Genomic DNA, 15,448 nt, shown 5'->3' with positions numbered 1-15,448 from the left:
GATTAATCGAGGCTGTTCTGAGGGCAAAAAGGGGTGAAACTCAATATTAGTAAGGTGTTCCTAATGTTTTGTATACTCAGTATACATATGGGTGATGCACTGATGACTCAGTAGACTCTGAACTTTCATATTGTTATATCATATAAGAGGCAATATAAATCAGGTTAATTATGTATGTAGGGCTGAAGTCCTCTTGTAGTCAGTGGTATGTCACATAAAGATGCTTCATGTTTTAAAATGTACTCTAATCTCTAGACAAGGACGTAATAAAGGGGTTTATTCCAAAATACATGTCCAATGTACAGTACCAATCAAAAGTTTGGACACACCTACTCATTCCAGGGTTTTTCTTTATTTTTACTATTTTCTACATTGTAGAATAATAGTGAAGACATCAAAACTATGAAATAACACATACTGGAATCACGTAGTAACCAAAAAAGTGTTAAACAAATAAACATATATTTTATATTTATATGACAGCTTTGCACACTCTTGGCATGCACTCAACCAGCTTCATGAGGTAGTCACCTGGAATGCATTTCAATTAACAGATGTGCCTTGTTAAAAGTTAATTTGTGGAATATCTTTCTATCTTCATGTGTTTGAGCTAATCAGTTGTGTTGTGACAAGGTAGGGGTGGTATACAGAAGATAGCCCTATTTGGTAAAATACCAAGTCATATTATGGCAAGAACAGCTCAAATAAGCAAAGAGAATCGACAGTCCATCATTACTTTAAGACATGAAGGTCAGTAAATCTGGAAAGTGCAGTCGCAAAAACCATCAAGCTTTATGATGAAACTGGAAAAAGTCAAGGGGTCTGAATACTTTCTGATTGCACTTTATATATCCACTGTCCAATCTCATCACCACATTGTCCTCAAACTCTGACCCATCATGTTTACCCCAATTTTGATAATTTGATTGATTATTTTAGTCCTAAAGATAACATTTTTATTTGCATATCTTTGTTTCACCTTTCTATAATTCTATCAGTTAAGAACATATTATTTAGGAAATGTGATCCTTTGAAAACCAACAACAATTAACTTCTGTGTGTCTGGTGTAGATTGAGAAGGTCTGGGCCTCAGATGGAGCAGTTGGCCTTTGCTGGCCGCCGTCTCTCTCACACACACACACACATAGGCACACACACACACAGACAAAGTCATGTTTGTCCGGAGGCCCTGAGGAGCCATAGACATGCGTTATTTTAGAAGCCAGAGAACGAGAGCCACATCAGTAACATTTATGGGCAGTATGTAATTGATGTGCTTTTTTGATCTCTCAGTCGAACACGAGGAAAACCATCTGAACAAACAGGGATGGTGTAAGTTTATTACATTAATATGGATTCCTCTCCTCCTTTGCTCAGCTCTAAAGCCCAGAAGACCTCAACTCAGAGCCTGAAGCGGTCAGCTTTACATCCAGGGGAATGATCTTGCATCATATTTTCCTTTGGAAGAGTAGCACAAGCCTTATGTACATCTCAAATGGCATCCTATTCCCTATGTAGTGCACTACTTTTGACCAGAGCCTATACGTTTCTGGTCAAAGGTAGTGCACTATAATAGGGAATAGGATGCCATTTGAGATGCATAGTCTGAACTATTCATCCCCCTTCATGATAATAGGAACATATGAACAGGTTTCAGGACCTTTCTTTCCAATGAGACATAAAACATTTATCTCTCCAGCTACTATTCAGTGGCATTCAAGTACTGTTTTCCCTAGTCTGTTTGTCAATTTCACGATTCAGTCACTGACTCAAATACTTTGGCACATGAAGAAAGAATTTCATAACCAGTTGTGTCTTCTCAATTGGTATTCTATTCTGCATTTGTGTATTCCAAAATAGACACACACGTATGTGCGCACACACATACGCTCCTGGACAAATCCTCCCTTAATCTTTGGCTTCCGAGCTCTCATTGTGATGTCACAGTGTCCTTTGTCACTTCCTCTGGTAATGACTGCATAATCAGATGTAATTAGAGGGTCTTCCCTCTGGCCCTGTGTGTGTGTGTGTGTGTGTGTGTGTGCGTGTGTGCGTGTGTGCGTGTGTGCGTGTGTGTGTGTGTGTGCGTGCGCACACGTTCGTGTGTGTGTGTGCCGCCCAAACAAACCAGTAGATTGAAGGGTTCGTTCCACTGGTCTTGCTTCGATTATGTGCATGAAGTCTGACCCAATCCATTTAGAGGCTGGAAGTGATACAATTGGCCATCTGCCAAGGGGAATTAAACCGGGCTCTCTGATTGGCTTGCTTTAGAAGCCAGCAGCTGTAGAGGCAGAAGCCTCTCTCTCCATCCAACAACCCCTGAACCCCCACTTCTGTTTGTCTCTCTCTCTCTCGTTCTCACCTTGTAACACTTTTGGCTTTGTGGGTGTGGAGTCAGCGCAGGAAGCAGGAAAATGTTTGGTACAATATGTAATTTAATAAGTACTGAAAACCGAGGAAATATGTCCAAACACAACAGGGCGAAACAATAACCCCGAAGTCCAAAATACATGTACCACAAAACTTACAAAGTGACGACACGTAACAAGCCCGCACACAGAACAGGTGGAGAGGCGGGCTTAAATAATAAAACTAATTACTAATGGGAAACAGGTGTAACTCATAAAGACATAACAAACAGAAAAACGAAAAAGGGATCGATGGCAGCTAGTACGACGACCGCCGAGCGTCACCCGAGCAGGGAGAGGAACCGCCCTCGGCAGTAGTCGTGACACTCCTCCACTCCTCTTCTCCTCTCCCCTCCTCCTCTCCCCCTGTATTTTTAGGCTGAAAGAGATAATTCACCCAAATTACAAAATGACACATTGGTTTTCTTACCCTGTAAGCAGTATGTACAAGATATGACAGCAATCCATGCTTTGGTTTAGCTTCCCTGGCTAGCAGTGGCTAGCACTGTTTCCAAATCCTATTTAAGTCACGAAACCCATATTAGCATTTTAGTGAGCTTCACAATACATTTTAGATACTTTTGGATGATAATATCCATCCCATGACTTGAATGGGATTCGTGCCACAAATGCTAAAATGTTAGCATTTGAAAACAGTGCCAGTGAATTTAATTTAATTACATTTTTTATTTAACCTTTATTTAACTAGATAAGTCAGTTAAGAACAAATTCTTATTTACAGTGACGGCCTACCCCGACCAAACCCTGCACTAACCCGGACGACGCTGGGTCAAAGCATGGAAACTAAACAAACGCATGGATTGCTGTCATACCTTGTCCATAGACTTCTTACAGGGTGAACTATCCCTTTAAGGGCTGTAGGTAAGGTCGGGCTTGAGGTCAAACTGTGGATTGAGACAGTTATGTCTATTATGTCCTTCTTTCTTTTATTTGGTTGTGGGGGTGGGGTGTGGGGTGTGGGGGGTACTCTTCAAATCATATTAAACAAACCAGAACTTCTATATTATATAACAGATCTAATAACTGTCTTTGACATTGTCACCTATTGCCATTATGCCGCAAGCTGTTAAGGGAAACACTGGTGTGTTGAGATGCAGAGTGTTAGGGGAAACACTGGTGAGTTGAGATGCAGTGTGATGAGATGCAGTGTGTTAGGGGAAACACTGGTGTGTTGAGATGCAGTGTGATGAGATGCAGTGTGTTAGGGGAAACACTGGTGTGTTGAGATGCAGTGTGTTAGGGGAAACACTGGTGTGTTGAGATGCAGTGTGATGAGATGCAGTGTGTTAGGGGAAACACTGGTGTTATGAGATGCAGTGTGATGAATGCAGTGTGTTAGGGGAAACACTGGTGTGTTGAGATGCAGTGTGTTAGGGGAAACACCTGTGTGTTGAGATGCAGTGTGATGAGATGCAGTGTGTTAGGGGAAACACTGGTGTGTTGAGATGCAGTGTGATGAGATGCAGTGTGTTAGGGGAAACACTGGTGTGTTGAGATGCAGTGTGATGAGATGCAGTGTGTTAGGGGAAACACTGGTGTGTTGAGATGCAGTGTGATGAGATGCAGTGTGTTAGGGGAAACACTGGTGTTTTGAGATGCAGTGAGCAGACCTGCAGTTCTGTGTTAAGGGATGGCGCTCCACTCTAAAGGAGTGAACGTTATTTATAATAAGGGTTACATGGAGAAAATCGGGCCTCTCTGAATTGAAAATGTATGACCCTTCCTTCAGCAAAATATATTTTACCTGAACCCTTGAAAAAAAACAACTGACCCTCCCCTATACCCAAAATAATAATGAAAACATAAAGTGGATAGCTGAGAACATGTTTAGCATTTACCCTCAATTCTTGGACTGACCAGAGCCTTAGATATACAGTTTTAGAAACTGTTCTTCGTCCTGTAAGCATTACATGGCAATGCAGGGCTGCGGGCCAGAAGGTTGTGGGTTTGCAGACCAACTTGAGCAAGAGTAGGGGTGGAAAGATCTTCTTTATAGTAAAAGCTTTGCATGAATCTATCATCGTATTCACAGGACATTTTATAAGCATTTCATGCAATTCTACATAATTGTACATATTGGCAGAGTATTTTTTTTACTGAAATTACAGGTTAAGCTTATCATATTTCTCCAATTCCAAATCAGCGTGTCTTGTTTGCAGGAATCTGAGCATGGTACTATCAAAAGTTAGGTCTACCTTTCCACCCCAGACAGAGTAAGCCTACCGACACAGAAAAATGTACAGCATACTTTAACTGCTGGGTACTGTTCTTCCATGTGTTAATCTAATGAGAGAAGGTCACACGTGTTCACCCTTAAAGCTGTCTGGGTTAAACTTCTTCTACTGTACAGAAAGTGAGTAGCTTAATCCATTCATAATGACAGAATTCGATTACTTCCCAAGCAAAGTAAATGTTTTGTCTCCTCTTAATCCATTCATAATGACAGAATTCGATTACTTCCCAAGCAAAGTAAATGTTTTGTCTCCTCTGCTGTAGAAAGTTGTAGCTCAGCCTCTGAATGTCAAAGAAACAAAACAATGATATTCCATATGCATCAGAATCCCGCCTTTAATGGGTATAGCTTGTTTCTAGCAATTTAGCATTGCAGACCAAAGCACTGTTATAAATCACTTTATTTCATTGGATCCGTTTTATTTTAAGCTAGCAAGGGGTAGGCCTGTGCTTTTTGCCATTTTCTTTAATAAAAAGTAGGCCTATCACATACCCTTTTATACCCCCTCAATTTGAGTCTTGGTTTTAATGTAACAGTCCTTCACTGACATGGAGGTAGGCTATATAAAGTGTGCATGGTGGGTGGAGGAATTGAGCGACAAATCTATGGATAGAGCAGCCTATGGCCTCATCTTTTACATTTTTTAGTCATTTAGCAGACGCTCTTATCCAGAGCGACTTACAGTAGTGAATGCATACATTTCATGCATTTTTATTATTATATATATATTTTTTGTATTGGCCCCCCGTGGGAATCGAACCCACAAACCGATAGGCCTACCTCTTATTTCTTATATAGGAAGAAATTGCTCCACAACAAAGCTTTCTTGTTGTTAGTAAAGTCTAATTAAAAAGAAGATTGTTTAAAATAATTTGCCTACTTTCAGCTCCATCAGCTGTCCATTTCCCATTGATTGTTTCGCAGCTGCTGTTTCAAGTTTCAGCAACACAATGTCAGTTACTGAAATCTGAATTATTGTGAGGTCAATAACTCTGATGAATAGGCCTACATCATAGGCAAGAAACATATTGTTTTTATTCAAATCTATTATAGTAGTAGCAAGCTATCAAAATCGATCTCCGGTCCTCCTTCTCATCTTCGCGCTTGCCTTCTCAAACTGAACAGAACACAGGCTATAGGCTAGTCCGCTAGGCCTAATCAACTAGGCCTAATCAAACATTATTTGACTCTCCTCCTGAACTGCCACTATAGGCCTACACAGCACAGCCATTGGTTAAGCAGCACACAGACATTTTTGGATGAGCAAGAGCAGAGCAGGCTGGGGCTCAGGGTTGGAATATCCATTGCAGTGTGTAATGTAGGCTAGTTAAATTTACACCATACCAGCAGCTATCTTAGAAATATAACTTTGCTCTATGCTTCTCCGAGCATGCACTTTGTAGCTTATAGCCTATGGATCATTTGATTGAGACCACACTAAATAGCTTATAGGCACACTTGATATTGCGAACCCAGCAGAGAATTAGAGTTGAGGGGATGCATCGGCACACATCGATATATAGCCTAATAATCAACTCATTCTAAAACTCTGAGAAATATAGAAATGTTCTCAATTACAAATGGCATGACCCTCCCCTGGACTAGATAAAAAAATGCTAACCCCTCCACTTGACTGAAATTGGAACAACATGACCCTCACCCATTTTCCTCCAGGTACCCATTATGTAAATGTCAATCCATCCCTAAAGACAGGCTAAACTCTGTCCTCTCTAAAGACAGGCTAAACTCTGTCCTCTCTAAAGGCAGGCTAAACTCTGTCCTCTCTAAAGGCAGGCTAAACTCTGTCCTCTCTAAAGGCAGGCTAAACTCTGTCCTCTCTAAAGGCAGGCTAAACTCTGTCCTCTCTAAAGACAGGCTAAACTCTGTCCTCTCTAAAGACAGGCTAAACTCTGTCCTCTCTAAAGGCAGGCTAAACTCTGTCCTCTCTAAAGGCAGGCTAAACTCTGTCCTCTCTAAAGGCAGGCTAAACTCTGTCCTCTCTAAAGGCAGGCTAAACTCTGTCCTCTCTAAAGGCAGGCTAAACTCTGTCCTCGCTAAAGGCAGGCTAAACTCTGTCCTCTCTAAAGGCAGGCTAAACTCTGTCCTCTCTAAGGGCAGGCTAAACTCTGTCCTCTCTAAAGATAGGCTAAACTCTGTCCTCTCTAAAGGCAGGCTAAACTCTGTCCTCTCTAAAGGCAGGCTAAACTCTGTCCTCTCTGAAGGCAGGCTAAACTCCCCCTGATCAGCTCTAGAGAGAGAATGAGTGAGTGGACCTTCCGTGCCTGGTTAACAGAGGCACGTCACAGACTATTTGTCATGGTGAGTCTGTGTGCGTGTGTGTGTGCGCGCGTGTGTGCATATGTGTATGTGTGTGTGTGTGTGTGTCGGGGAAGGGGTGGTTTGACTGAGAAACAATCACATCAATCACAACAATCACAATCACATCTTAAGTCTCATAGTGCTTGTCCCCTTCCCATGGGTCATGTCTAGGCTCTCTGCACTCCTTTGTACGCCCTAGCACCCTCTGACCTCACAGACAAACAGCACAGCAACGACGGGCCTGTTGCTCTAGTCTAGCTCCTCCTTGGGTGCTTACAGGGGTCTGAAGGGAGACTTTAATGTAAAAATAAAACAAGGACATTGACTCAGTCATTAGAATTGTGGGTTGGGAGCATTCAAGGTATTATACTGTACATTGGGTATTATGGTAGGGAGGTGTTTAGTGGGTGCGGTTAATATAGGAAGTGGATGGTAAAAGCAGGGTGTGTTGGCGAATCAGAACAGCGTTCCATGGTCAGACACCACTCCCCCGCCGTCCATTTGTCAGTCTAGCCTAGCGTGCAGCTAAAGACTGTGTGCTGCTGAACATGAGAGAGAAGGAGGGGGATATAGTAAAGAGAGAGAGAAAGAGGGGGATATAGTAAAGAGAGAGAGAAAGAGGGGGATATAGTAAAGAGAGAGAGAAAGAGGGGGATATAGTAAAGAGAGAGAGAAAGAGGGGGATATAGTAAAGAGAGAGAGAAAGAGGGGGATATAGTAAAGAGAGAGAGAAAGAGGGGGATATAGTAAAGAGAGAGAGAAAGAGGGGGATATAGTAAAGAGAGAGAGAAAGAGGGAGAGAGAGCGTTATAAACCTCCAGAATATTTTTCTCTATTTAACGAAAGATTATAATACTAGTCTAGTATGCCTTTACTCTATTATTATGAGTTATAAATGTGTATTATTATTTTATTTTTCACAGATGGTGCAGATTTAGGGAAAGTGGGAAGTGAAGCAAGAACACAGTGAATCGATTTGAACTCACTGGCTCCAGAGAGGAGAGGAAATGTTCTGATTATAAATATTTGGACTTTTTCTTAATTGAAAGAATGTGCAGAGCTCCAATTCTGAGGGGTTCTTTTAAACACTCTATGTTCATCTGGATTGTTTGTATAGTCATCTGCCCCTGCATTCATTTGTGTCTGCAGTTGTAAAAACCCAACCACATTCAATTTACTGCAGGGCAGAATACACACACTGACACTCGCAAACACACACACACACAACCATGAATGATAACACACACAGAGAGATGATCCACTGTCCTTGACTGTTGACAATGTTGAGTGGTTTAGAGTTGGTGTTTTCTCTATAAGGTCCTTTTGTTTTGTTGGGCCATAAGTCATGCCTGGCCTGTGTGAGTGATGATGAGGCTGCTCTTCGATCAGTCGCCTGGCCAGTTACACACGATCTGAGCCTAATGCCCTTTTACGATCCCCGGGGAGGGGAGCAGACTGCTCAGAAATTCAACTGAAAAACATGTTTGCATGTCACTGTGTTTGCATTGGGTATGAATAATCCAGGAGGATAGGCGTTTTTACCACGGTGCAGACACATGACTGACTGATCTGCAGATGCAGATGTACTGCTCTCTCTGCTGGAGCCTATGGAGAAAGAGACACTCTGGTTTAGTAGTCTGATCAAATCAAATGTTATTTATCACATGCGCCGAATACAACGGGTATAGACTTAACCATGAAATGCTTGCTTACGAGCCCTTCCCAGCGATGCATAGTTAAAAATAATAATAAAAAGAAAATAGTAGCAGGAATAGGAATAAAGGAATAAAATCCATAAGAATGGAGCTATATACAGGAAGTTTCAGTACCAGATCAATGTGCAGAAGTACGAGGTACTTGAGGTATATACACTACATGACCAAAAGTATGTGTACACCTGCTTGTCGAAAATCTAATTCAACAATCATGGAGTTGGTCCCCCCTTTGCTGCTATAACAGCCTCCACCCTTATAGGAAGGTTTTCCACTAGATGTTGGAACATTGCTGCGGGGACAGGAAAGGGTCTTCCCCAAACTGTTGCCACAAAGTTGGAAGCACAGAATCGTCTAGAATGGCATCGTATACTGTAGCATTAAGATTTCCCTTCACTGGATCTAAGGGGTCTAGCCCGATACCATGAAAAACAGCCCCAGACCATTATTCCTCCTCCACCAAACTACAGTTGGCACTATGCGTTCGGGCAGGTAGCGTTCTCCTGGCATTCGCCAAACCCAGATCATTCGTCAGACTGCCAGATGGTGAAAGGGTTTCCACTGCCCCAGAGTCCAATGGCGGCGAGCTTTACACCACTTCAGCACTCGGCAGTCCCATTCGGTGAGCTTGTGTGGCCAACCACTTCGTGGCTGAGCCATTAATTGTTCCTAGACGTTTCCACTTCACCATAACAGCACTTACAGTTGACTGGGGAAGTTCAAGCAGGGCTGAAATTTGACAAACTGACTTGTTAGAAAGGTGGAATCCTATGACGGTGCCATGTTGAAAGTCGCTGAGCTTTTCAGTACGACCATTCTACTGCCAATGTTTGTCAATGGAGATTGCATGGCTGTGTGCTCAATTTTATACACCTGTCAGCATCGGGTGTTGCTTAAATAGCCCAATCCACTCATTTGAATGGGTGTCCACATACTTTTGTATATATATTGTATGTACATGAAGGCAGGGTGAAGTGACCAGGCATCAGGATAGATAGAGTCAAATAAAGAACAGAGTAGCAGCAGATGGTGAGTGTAAAAGTGTATGTGTATGCATATGTGTATTTGTGTTGTGTCGGGATGCGCATGTTTGGGTATGTGTGTTTGTGTTGTGTCGGTGTGCGTGTGTGTTTGTGTTGTGTCGGTGTGCGTGTGTGTTTGTGTGTTTGTGTTGTCGGAGTGATGCAGTAGCAAGGCCTTGGTTAGTTAGTATGGCTTTGCTAGAGTGTGACTTTGGTATCTTTTTCATCCTTAGATTTCTTTCTGTTAATGATACAGTACATTCAATAAATCAACTTTTTACAAACATGAAAATCACAATAAGTCATTTCCATTCATGTAACACAGTAGAGTGATCTCTTTGTACTTTTCCGTCTCTCTCAGTGTGTGATTCCATTTCTCACAGTTCCAGAACAGAGCCGTCATCTTGCCTTGGTGAGCCTCCTCTCCTCTGGCACCTTGGGTTAAGTGGTTAGGAGGCTGTCTGTTAAGAGTTAGGAGCTGTAGGGCTGTAGCAGGCAGGCTGCGTGTTTAACGCTGCTTTTTACCCAGCTCTCAGCTCGTTACCCATTTCCCGGTGACACGTATTGCGTGATGCCTGTGTTTTTAAAGCCCCTCCACTTCACATGCTACACTGATTGTTCAACTATTGCAGTATGCGGCTGACGGTGATAAGTTATGTATAACAGTGCGGTTCGAGACGCGACCGTGTGAAATTATATTTGACAAGGTGGATTGCGGCTCGCGTTCCATGGTCTGTGCGTGCAGGAGGATTTCTCCATTTCTACTTCTTCTACTACTCCCTCCCTCTCTCCTTCTCTCCCTCCCTCTCTCCTTCTCTCCCTCCCCCTCTGCTTCTCTCCCTCCCTCTCTCCTTCTCCTACCTCCTTGTCTCCTTACCTATCTCCTTCTTCTCCCTCCCTCTCTCCTTCTCTCCCTCCCTCCCTCTATCTTAAACCTTGAACACTCCTGTGTGGTCAAACGCAACACTCCTCTCTCGAAATCACCGTGCCTTGTCGTTCTCTCTTGGGTATTGAGATGTGGCTAACGACCGACTCAAATATTCATTCCAAACCCGTCGATTGGGTTTGCTTTTATCTCTGTCAATGAAATATGAGTTGTAGTCCAATTAGAATGGTTGAACTAACACAGCAACTTCCATAACAAGCACAGCGGGTGCTATGTGAGGTCATGAACTTAAAGAAGCCAAGTTGTGATCGTGCTTCCTGAACCTCCAATATAGCCTACTGTGTCTGCAGGATGTTATTATTGTTTGACCTGGTGTAATAACTCCTGTTGGGTTCGGCAGACTTAATGAATCACTGAAGCTGTCCAAATAGCCTGGCAGTATATGAAAATGTTGAGTCATGAATGGTCAGGAGATAACACTTCTGTCTGCTCTGTACTGTACAGGTCCAAACTCACATGGTTTTGAGGGATTAAACTTGTGAACAGACACACAAACCAACAATCATGCGAGAAAACATACACTTGAGAAACAAAACGGTGTATATTAACCAACAACCTGCCACAGAACCTGTGGAGGAGACATGGTGGTAACTGGCACTAACGTTACGGCCACCTTTGACAATGTCTCTCGGAATGTGGTACCTATCCCTCTCAGACCCATCCCTCCTCTGAGCCAGCCAGACAGCCACATGTCGGTCTCTTATGGGGATAAGGTCCGGGGCTACCCTAATGTTCTTGGGGATATTCCTGGGTCTGGTGGGCATGACTTTCACAGACATGGGCTGGCTCAAGTATGGTGCCAGCCGCAGCTTCGAGTGGACCCAGCTGCTCGGCCCCATTCTGCTCTCTGTAGGAGGCACCTTCATCCTAATCAATATCTGTAAATTCAGGATGCTCTCCTGCCGGGCATGTAAGCAGAGCGATTATGACGAAGACCTGTCTGAGTCGCTGGAGATCCCAGGGTCTGGCCAATCATTTGTGTTCAACGGGATCAATCAGCCAATCATGTTCCACGGAGCTATTGTGGGACAGTATATCCCGGCTCCGTACGGATCAGTGACACAGGAAGTGAATCTAGCCAATGGGTTTCAGCCAATGGGGTTTCCAGAAACTTGCCACCTCAATACTACACTGTGTGCCCGTTGGGTAACCCAGCATTTACAGGAGACAACAACAGCCCTCTAAACAGCAGGTCAGACTGCAGACACCACAGACATAGCAGGTAGGCAGATATGAATGAAAGTACAGACCAGGGTAGGCCTGGGTTCAAAATGTATTTGTTTTCTTTTCCAACCTGTACTCAGGGGTAGACGTAACGTAGTGAACTGAAATTCAGGACACTCAAATTAGTATGATAGGTTACATTTGGTATGGCATGTATTAATTTGTGGATATCTAGCATCCATTTGGTATGATATGTTCCAAACAAAAATATGTTTGATACGTTACGAATTACAATTCGGATGATATTTTATGAATTGCAATTTGTACAATATGTTATGAATTTGCAATATGTATGATATATTTCGAATACCTGTTTTTGTGGCTAACGTTAGCTAAGTGGCTAACGCTAGCTAGGCTAGGGATTAAGGTTAGGCTTAAGGTTAGTGTTAGGTTAGGATTGGGAGTTAGGTTAAAGGGTTAAGGTTAAATTGAGTCTTTTCATTACTTTGAGTGCTTGATTGGGCCTGTCTAGAGTGCCAGATGGGCAGGGTTTGTTGGCACGAATGGGACTATTCCATTGCTTCCATCGTACCAGGCAATCAAGCACAGTGTTTGGAATATTTGTCTGTGTGACTCTTTAACCTACAAGACTGCACAAGGCACTCAGGTGGATGATAATGCATTGATAACAAGTTAATGTTTGTTGGGAGTCATAGAGAACAGAACAATTTGGAATAGTTCACAGCCTGTTGACAGTGGAATATACTGTGGAATACTGGTTTGGTTGTCAAGCTTGAACCAATTGACTCTCACCTGTTCTCTCCATACTATACTGTCCCTTGAGGATAGGGTCCTATTGTATTGAACTACAGTCAATAGAGGAAGATCACAGGGATCCCATTACTCCCAATCACGGTTGGATGTGATACAGCATGGATTCGAACCAGGGACTGTAGTGACACCTCTTGCACTGAGATGCAGTCCATTAAGAACAACAGCTGTACATTTCAATGAAACTTGGTGAAGCCCCAAAATTGCCCTCGCTGGAAGCCTGTGTTTCAGACATAAGGAAGTGGATGGCTGCAAACTTTCTACTTTTAAACTCGGACAAAACAGAGATGCTTGTTCTAGGTCCCAAGAAACAAAGAGCTCTTCTGTTGAATCTGAATCTTGATGGTTGTACAGCCGTCTCAAATAAAACTGTGAAGGACCTCGGCGTTACTCTGGACCCAGATCTCTCTTTTGACCAACATATCAAGACTATTTCAAGGACAGCTTTTTTCCATCTACGTAACATTGCAAAAATCAGAAAGTTTCTGTCCAAAAATGATGCAGAAAAATTAATCCATGCTTTTGTTACTTCTAGGTTAGACTACTGCAATGCTCTACTTTCCGGCTACCCGGATAAAACACTAAATAAACTTCAGTTAGTGCTAAATACGGCTGCTAGAATCCTGACTAGAACCAAAAAATTTGATAATATTACTGCAGTGCTAGCCTCCCTACACTGGCTTCCTGTTAAGGCAAGGGCTGATTGCAAGGTTTTACTGCTAACCTACAAAGCATTACATGGGCTTGCTCCTACCTATCCTCTCGGATTTGGTCCTGCCATACATACCTACACGTACGCTATGGTCACAAGACGCAGGCCTCCTAATTGTCCCTAGAATTTCTAAGCAAACAGCTGGAGGCAGGGCTTTCTCCTATAGAGCTCCATTTTTATGGAATGGTCTGCCTACCCATGTGAGAGACGCAGACTCGGTCTCAACCTTTAAGTCTTTATTGAAGACTCATCTCTTCAGTAGGTCCTATGATTGAGTGTAGTCTGGCCCAGGAGTGTGAAGGTGAACGGAAAGGCACTGGAGCAACGAACCACCCTTGCTGTCTCTGCCTGGCCGGTTCCCCTCTCTCCACTGGGATTCTCTGCCTCTAACCCTATTACAGGGGCTGAGTCACTGGCTTACTGGTGCTCTTCCATGCTGTCCCTAGGAGGGGTGCGTCACTTGAGTGGGTTGAGTCACTGATGTGGTCTTCCTGTCTGGGTTGGCGCCCCCCCTTGGGTTGTGCCGTGGTGGAGATCTTTGTGGGCTATGCTCGGCCTTGTCTCAGGATGGTAAGTTGGTGGTTGAAGTTATCCCTCAAGTGGTGTGGGAGCTGTGCTTTGGCAAAGTGGGTGGGGTTATATCCTGCCTGTTTGGCCCTGTCTGGGGGTATCATCGGATGGGGCTACAGTGTCTCCTGACCCCTCCTGTCTCAGCCTCCAATATTTATGCTGCAGTAGTTTATGTGTCGGGGGGCTAGGGTGAGTCTGTTATATCTGGAGTATTTCTCCTGTCTTATCCGGTGTCCTGTGTGAATTTAAGTATGCTCTTTCTAATTCTCTCTTTCTTTCTTTCTCTCTTTCTTTCTCTCTTTCGGAGGACCTGAGCCCTAGGACCATGCCTCGGGACTACCTGGCATGATGACTCCTTGCTGTCCCCAGTCCACCTGGCCATGCTGCTACTCCAGTTTCAACTGTTCTGCCTGCGGCTACGGAACCCTGACCTGTTCACCGGACGTGCTTGTTGCACCCTCGACAACTACTATGATTATTATTATTTGACCATGCTGGTCATTTATGAACATTTTAACATCTTGACCATGTTCTGTTATAATATCCACCCAGCACAGCCAGAAGAGGACTGGCCACCCCTCATAGCCTGGTTCCTCTCTAGGTTTCTTCCTAGGTTTTTGGCCTTTCTAGGGAGTTTTTCCTAGGGAGTTTTTCCTAGCCACCGTGCTTCTTTCACATGCATTGCTTGCTGTTTGGGGTTTTAGGCTGGGTTTCTGTACAGCACTTTGAGATTTCAGCTGATATATGAAGGGCTATATAAATAAATTTGATTTGATTTGATGTAAGATGGGCTATATAAATACATTTGATTTGATTTGATTAGACCGCTGCGCCACTCTGGAATGACCACTGCAGGAATGTCCATCAGAACTGTTGCCAGAGAATTTAATTTTAATTTCTATACTATAAGCCACCTCCAACATCCTTTTATAGACCTGCATACTCACCAGACATGTCACCCATTGAGCATGTTTGGGATGCTCAAGATCAGTGGCTATGACAGTGTGTTCCAGTTCCCGCCAATATCCAGCAACTTCACACAGCCATTGAAGAGGAGTGGGCCACAGGCCACAATCAACAGCCAGATCAACTCTATGTGAAGGAGATATGTTGCGCTGCATGAGGCAAATGGTGGTCACACCAGATTCTGACTGGTTTACTTCACATTAGAACAAAAACTGTATACTATTTCCTATAACTCCTTCCTGTTTCCTATAACCTATGTCCTTTAACATTTTAACAGGCTAGCAGTGAGGATGGAGCACCCAAACGATGGAAAAGGATCTGAGGAGGATAACAGTTCTACCGAGCCTCGATCACATCCCCCAGCCCACAGAACCATGTACCCCTCTCTAACTGACATTTTAGAGTAACTGACATCATGACAGCTCAACCTGATGCTTCCTACCACTACCGTAAAACAACAACAGAAATAGTTTCCCCCATAATTCCGGCTGCTGCTTTGGAGTTTCATGAGACGCTTTTACTATGAAAAATCTGGGCATATAGT

The 15,448-nt window shown here is 43.4% G+C and overlaps 1 protein-coding gene across 1 annotated transcript; it reads left to right on the top strand.

Moving 5' to 3' along the window:
• Positions 1-11,363: 11,363 nt before the first annotated feature.
• LOC115159813 (transmembrane protein 174-like) lies at positions 11,364-11,846 on the top strand. Its single transcript, XM_029709868.1, has one exon. The coding sequence runs from the start codon at positions 11,364-11,366 to the stop codon at positions 11,844-11,846; it is 483 nt and encodes a 160-aa protein (XP_029565728.1).
• The last annotated feature ends 3,602 nt before the right edge of the window (positions 11,847-15,448 follow it).

Source organism: Salmo trutta, chromosome 23, assembly GCF_901001165.1.
Source record: "Salmo trutta chromosome 23, fSalTru1.1, whole genome shotgun sequence".
NCBI classification, from domain to species: Eukaryota; Metazoa; Chordata; class Actinopteri; order Salmoniformes; family Salmonidae; genus Salmo; species Salmo trutta.
This window is presented reverse-complemented; position numbering and strand designations above follow the sequence as displayed.

Excerpts from the sequence above, each read along its gene's own strand:
- LOC115159813 (XM_029709868.1), top strand. The coding sequence starts at position 11,364 with ATGGGGATAAGGTCCGGGGCTACCCTAATGTTCTTGGGGATATTCCTG.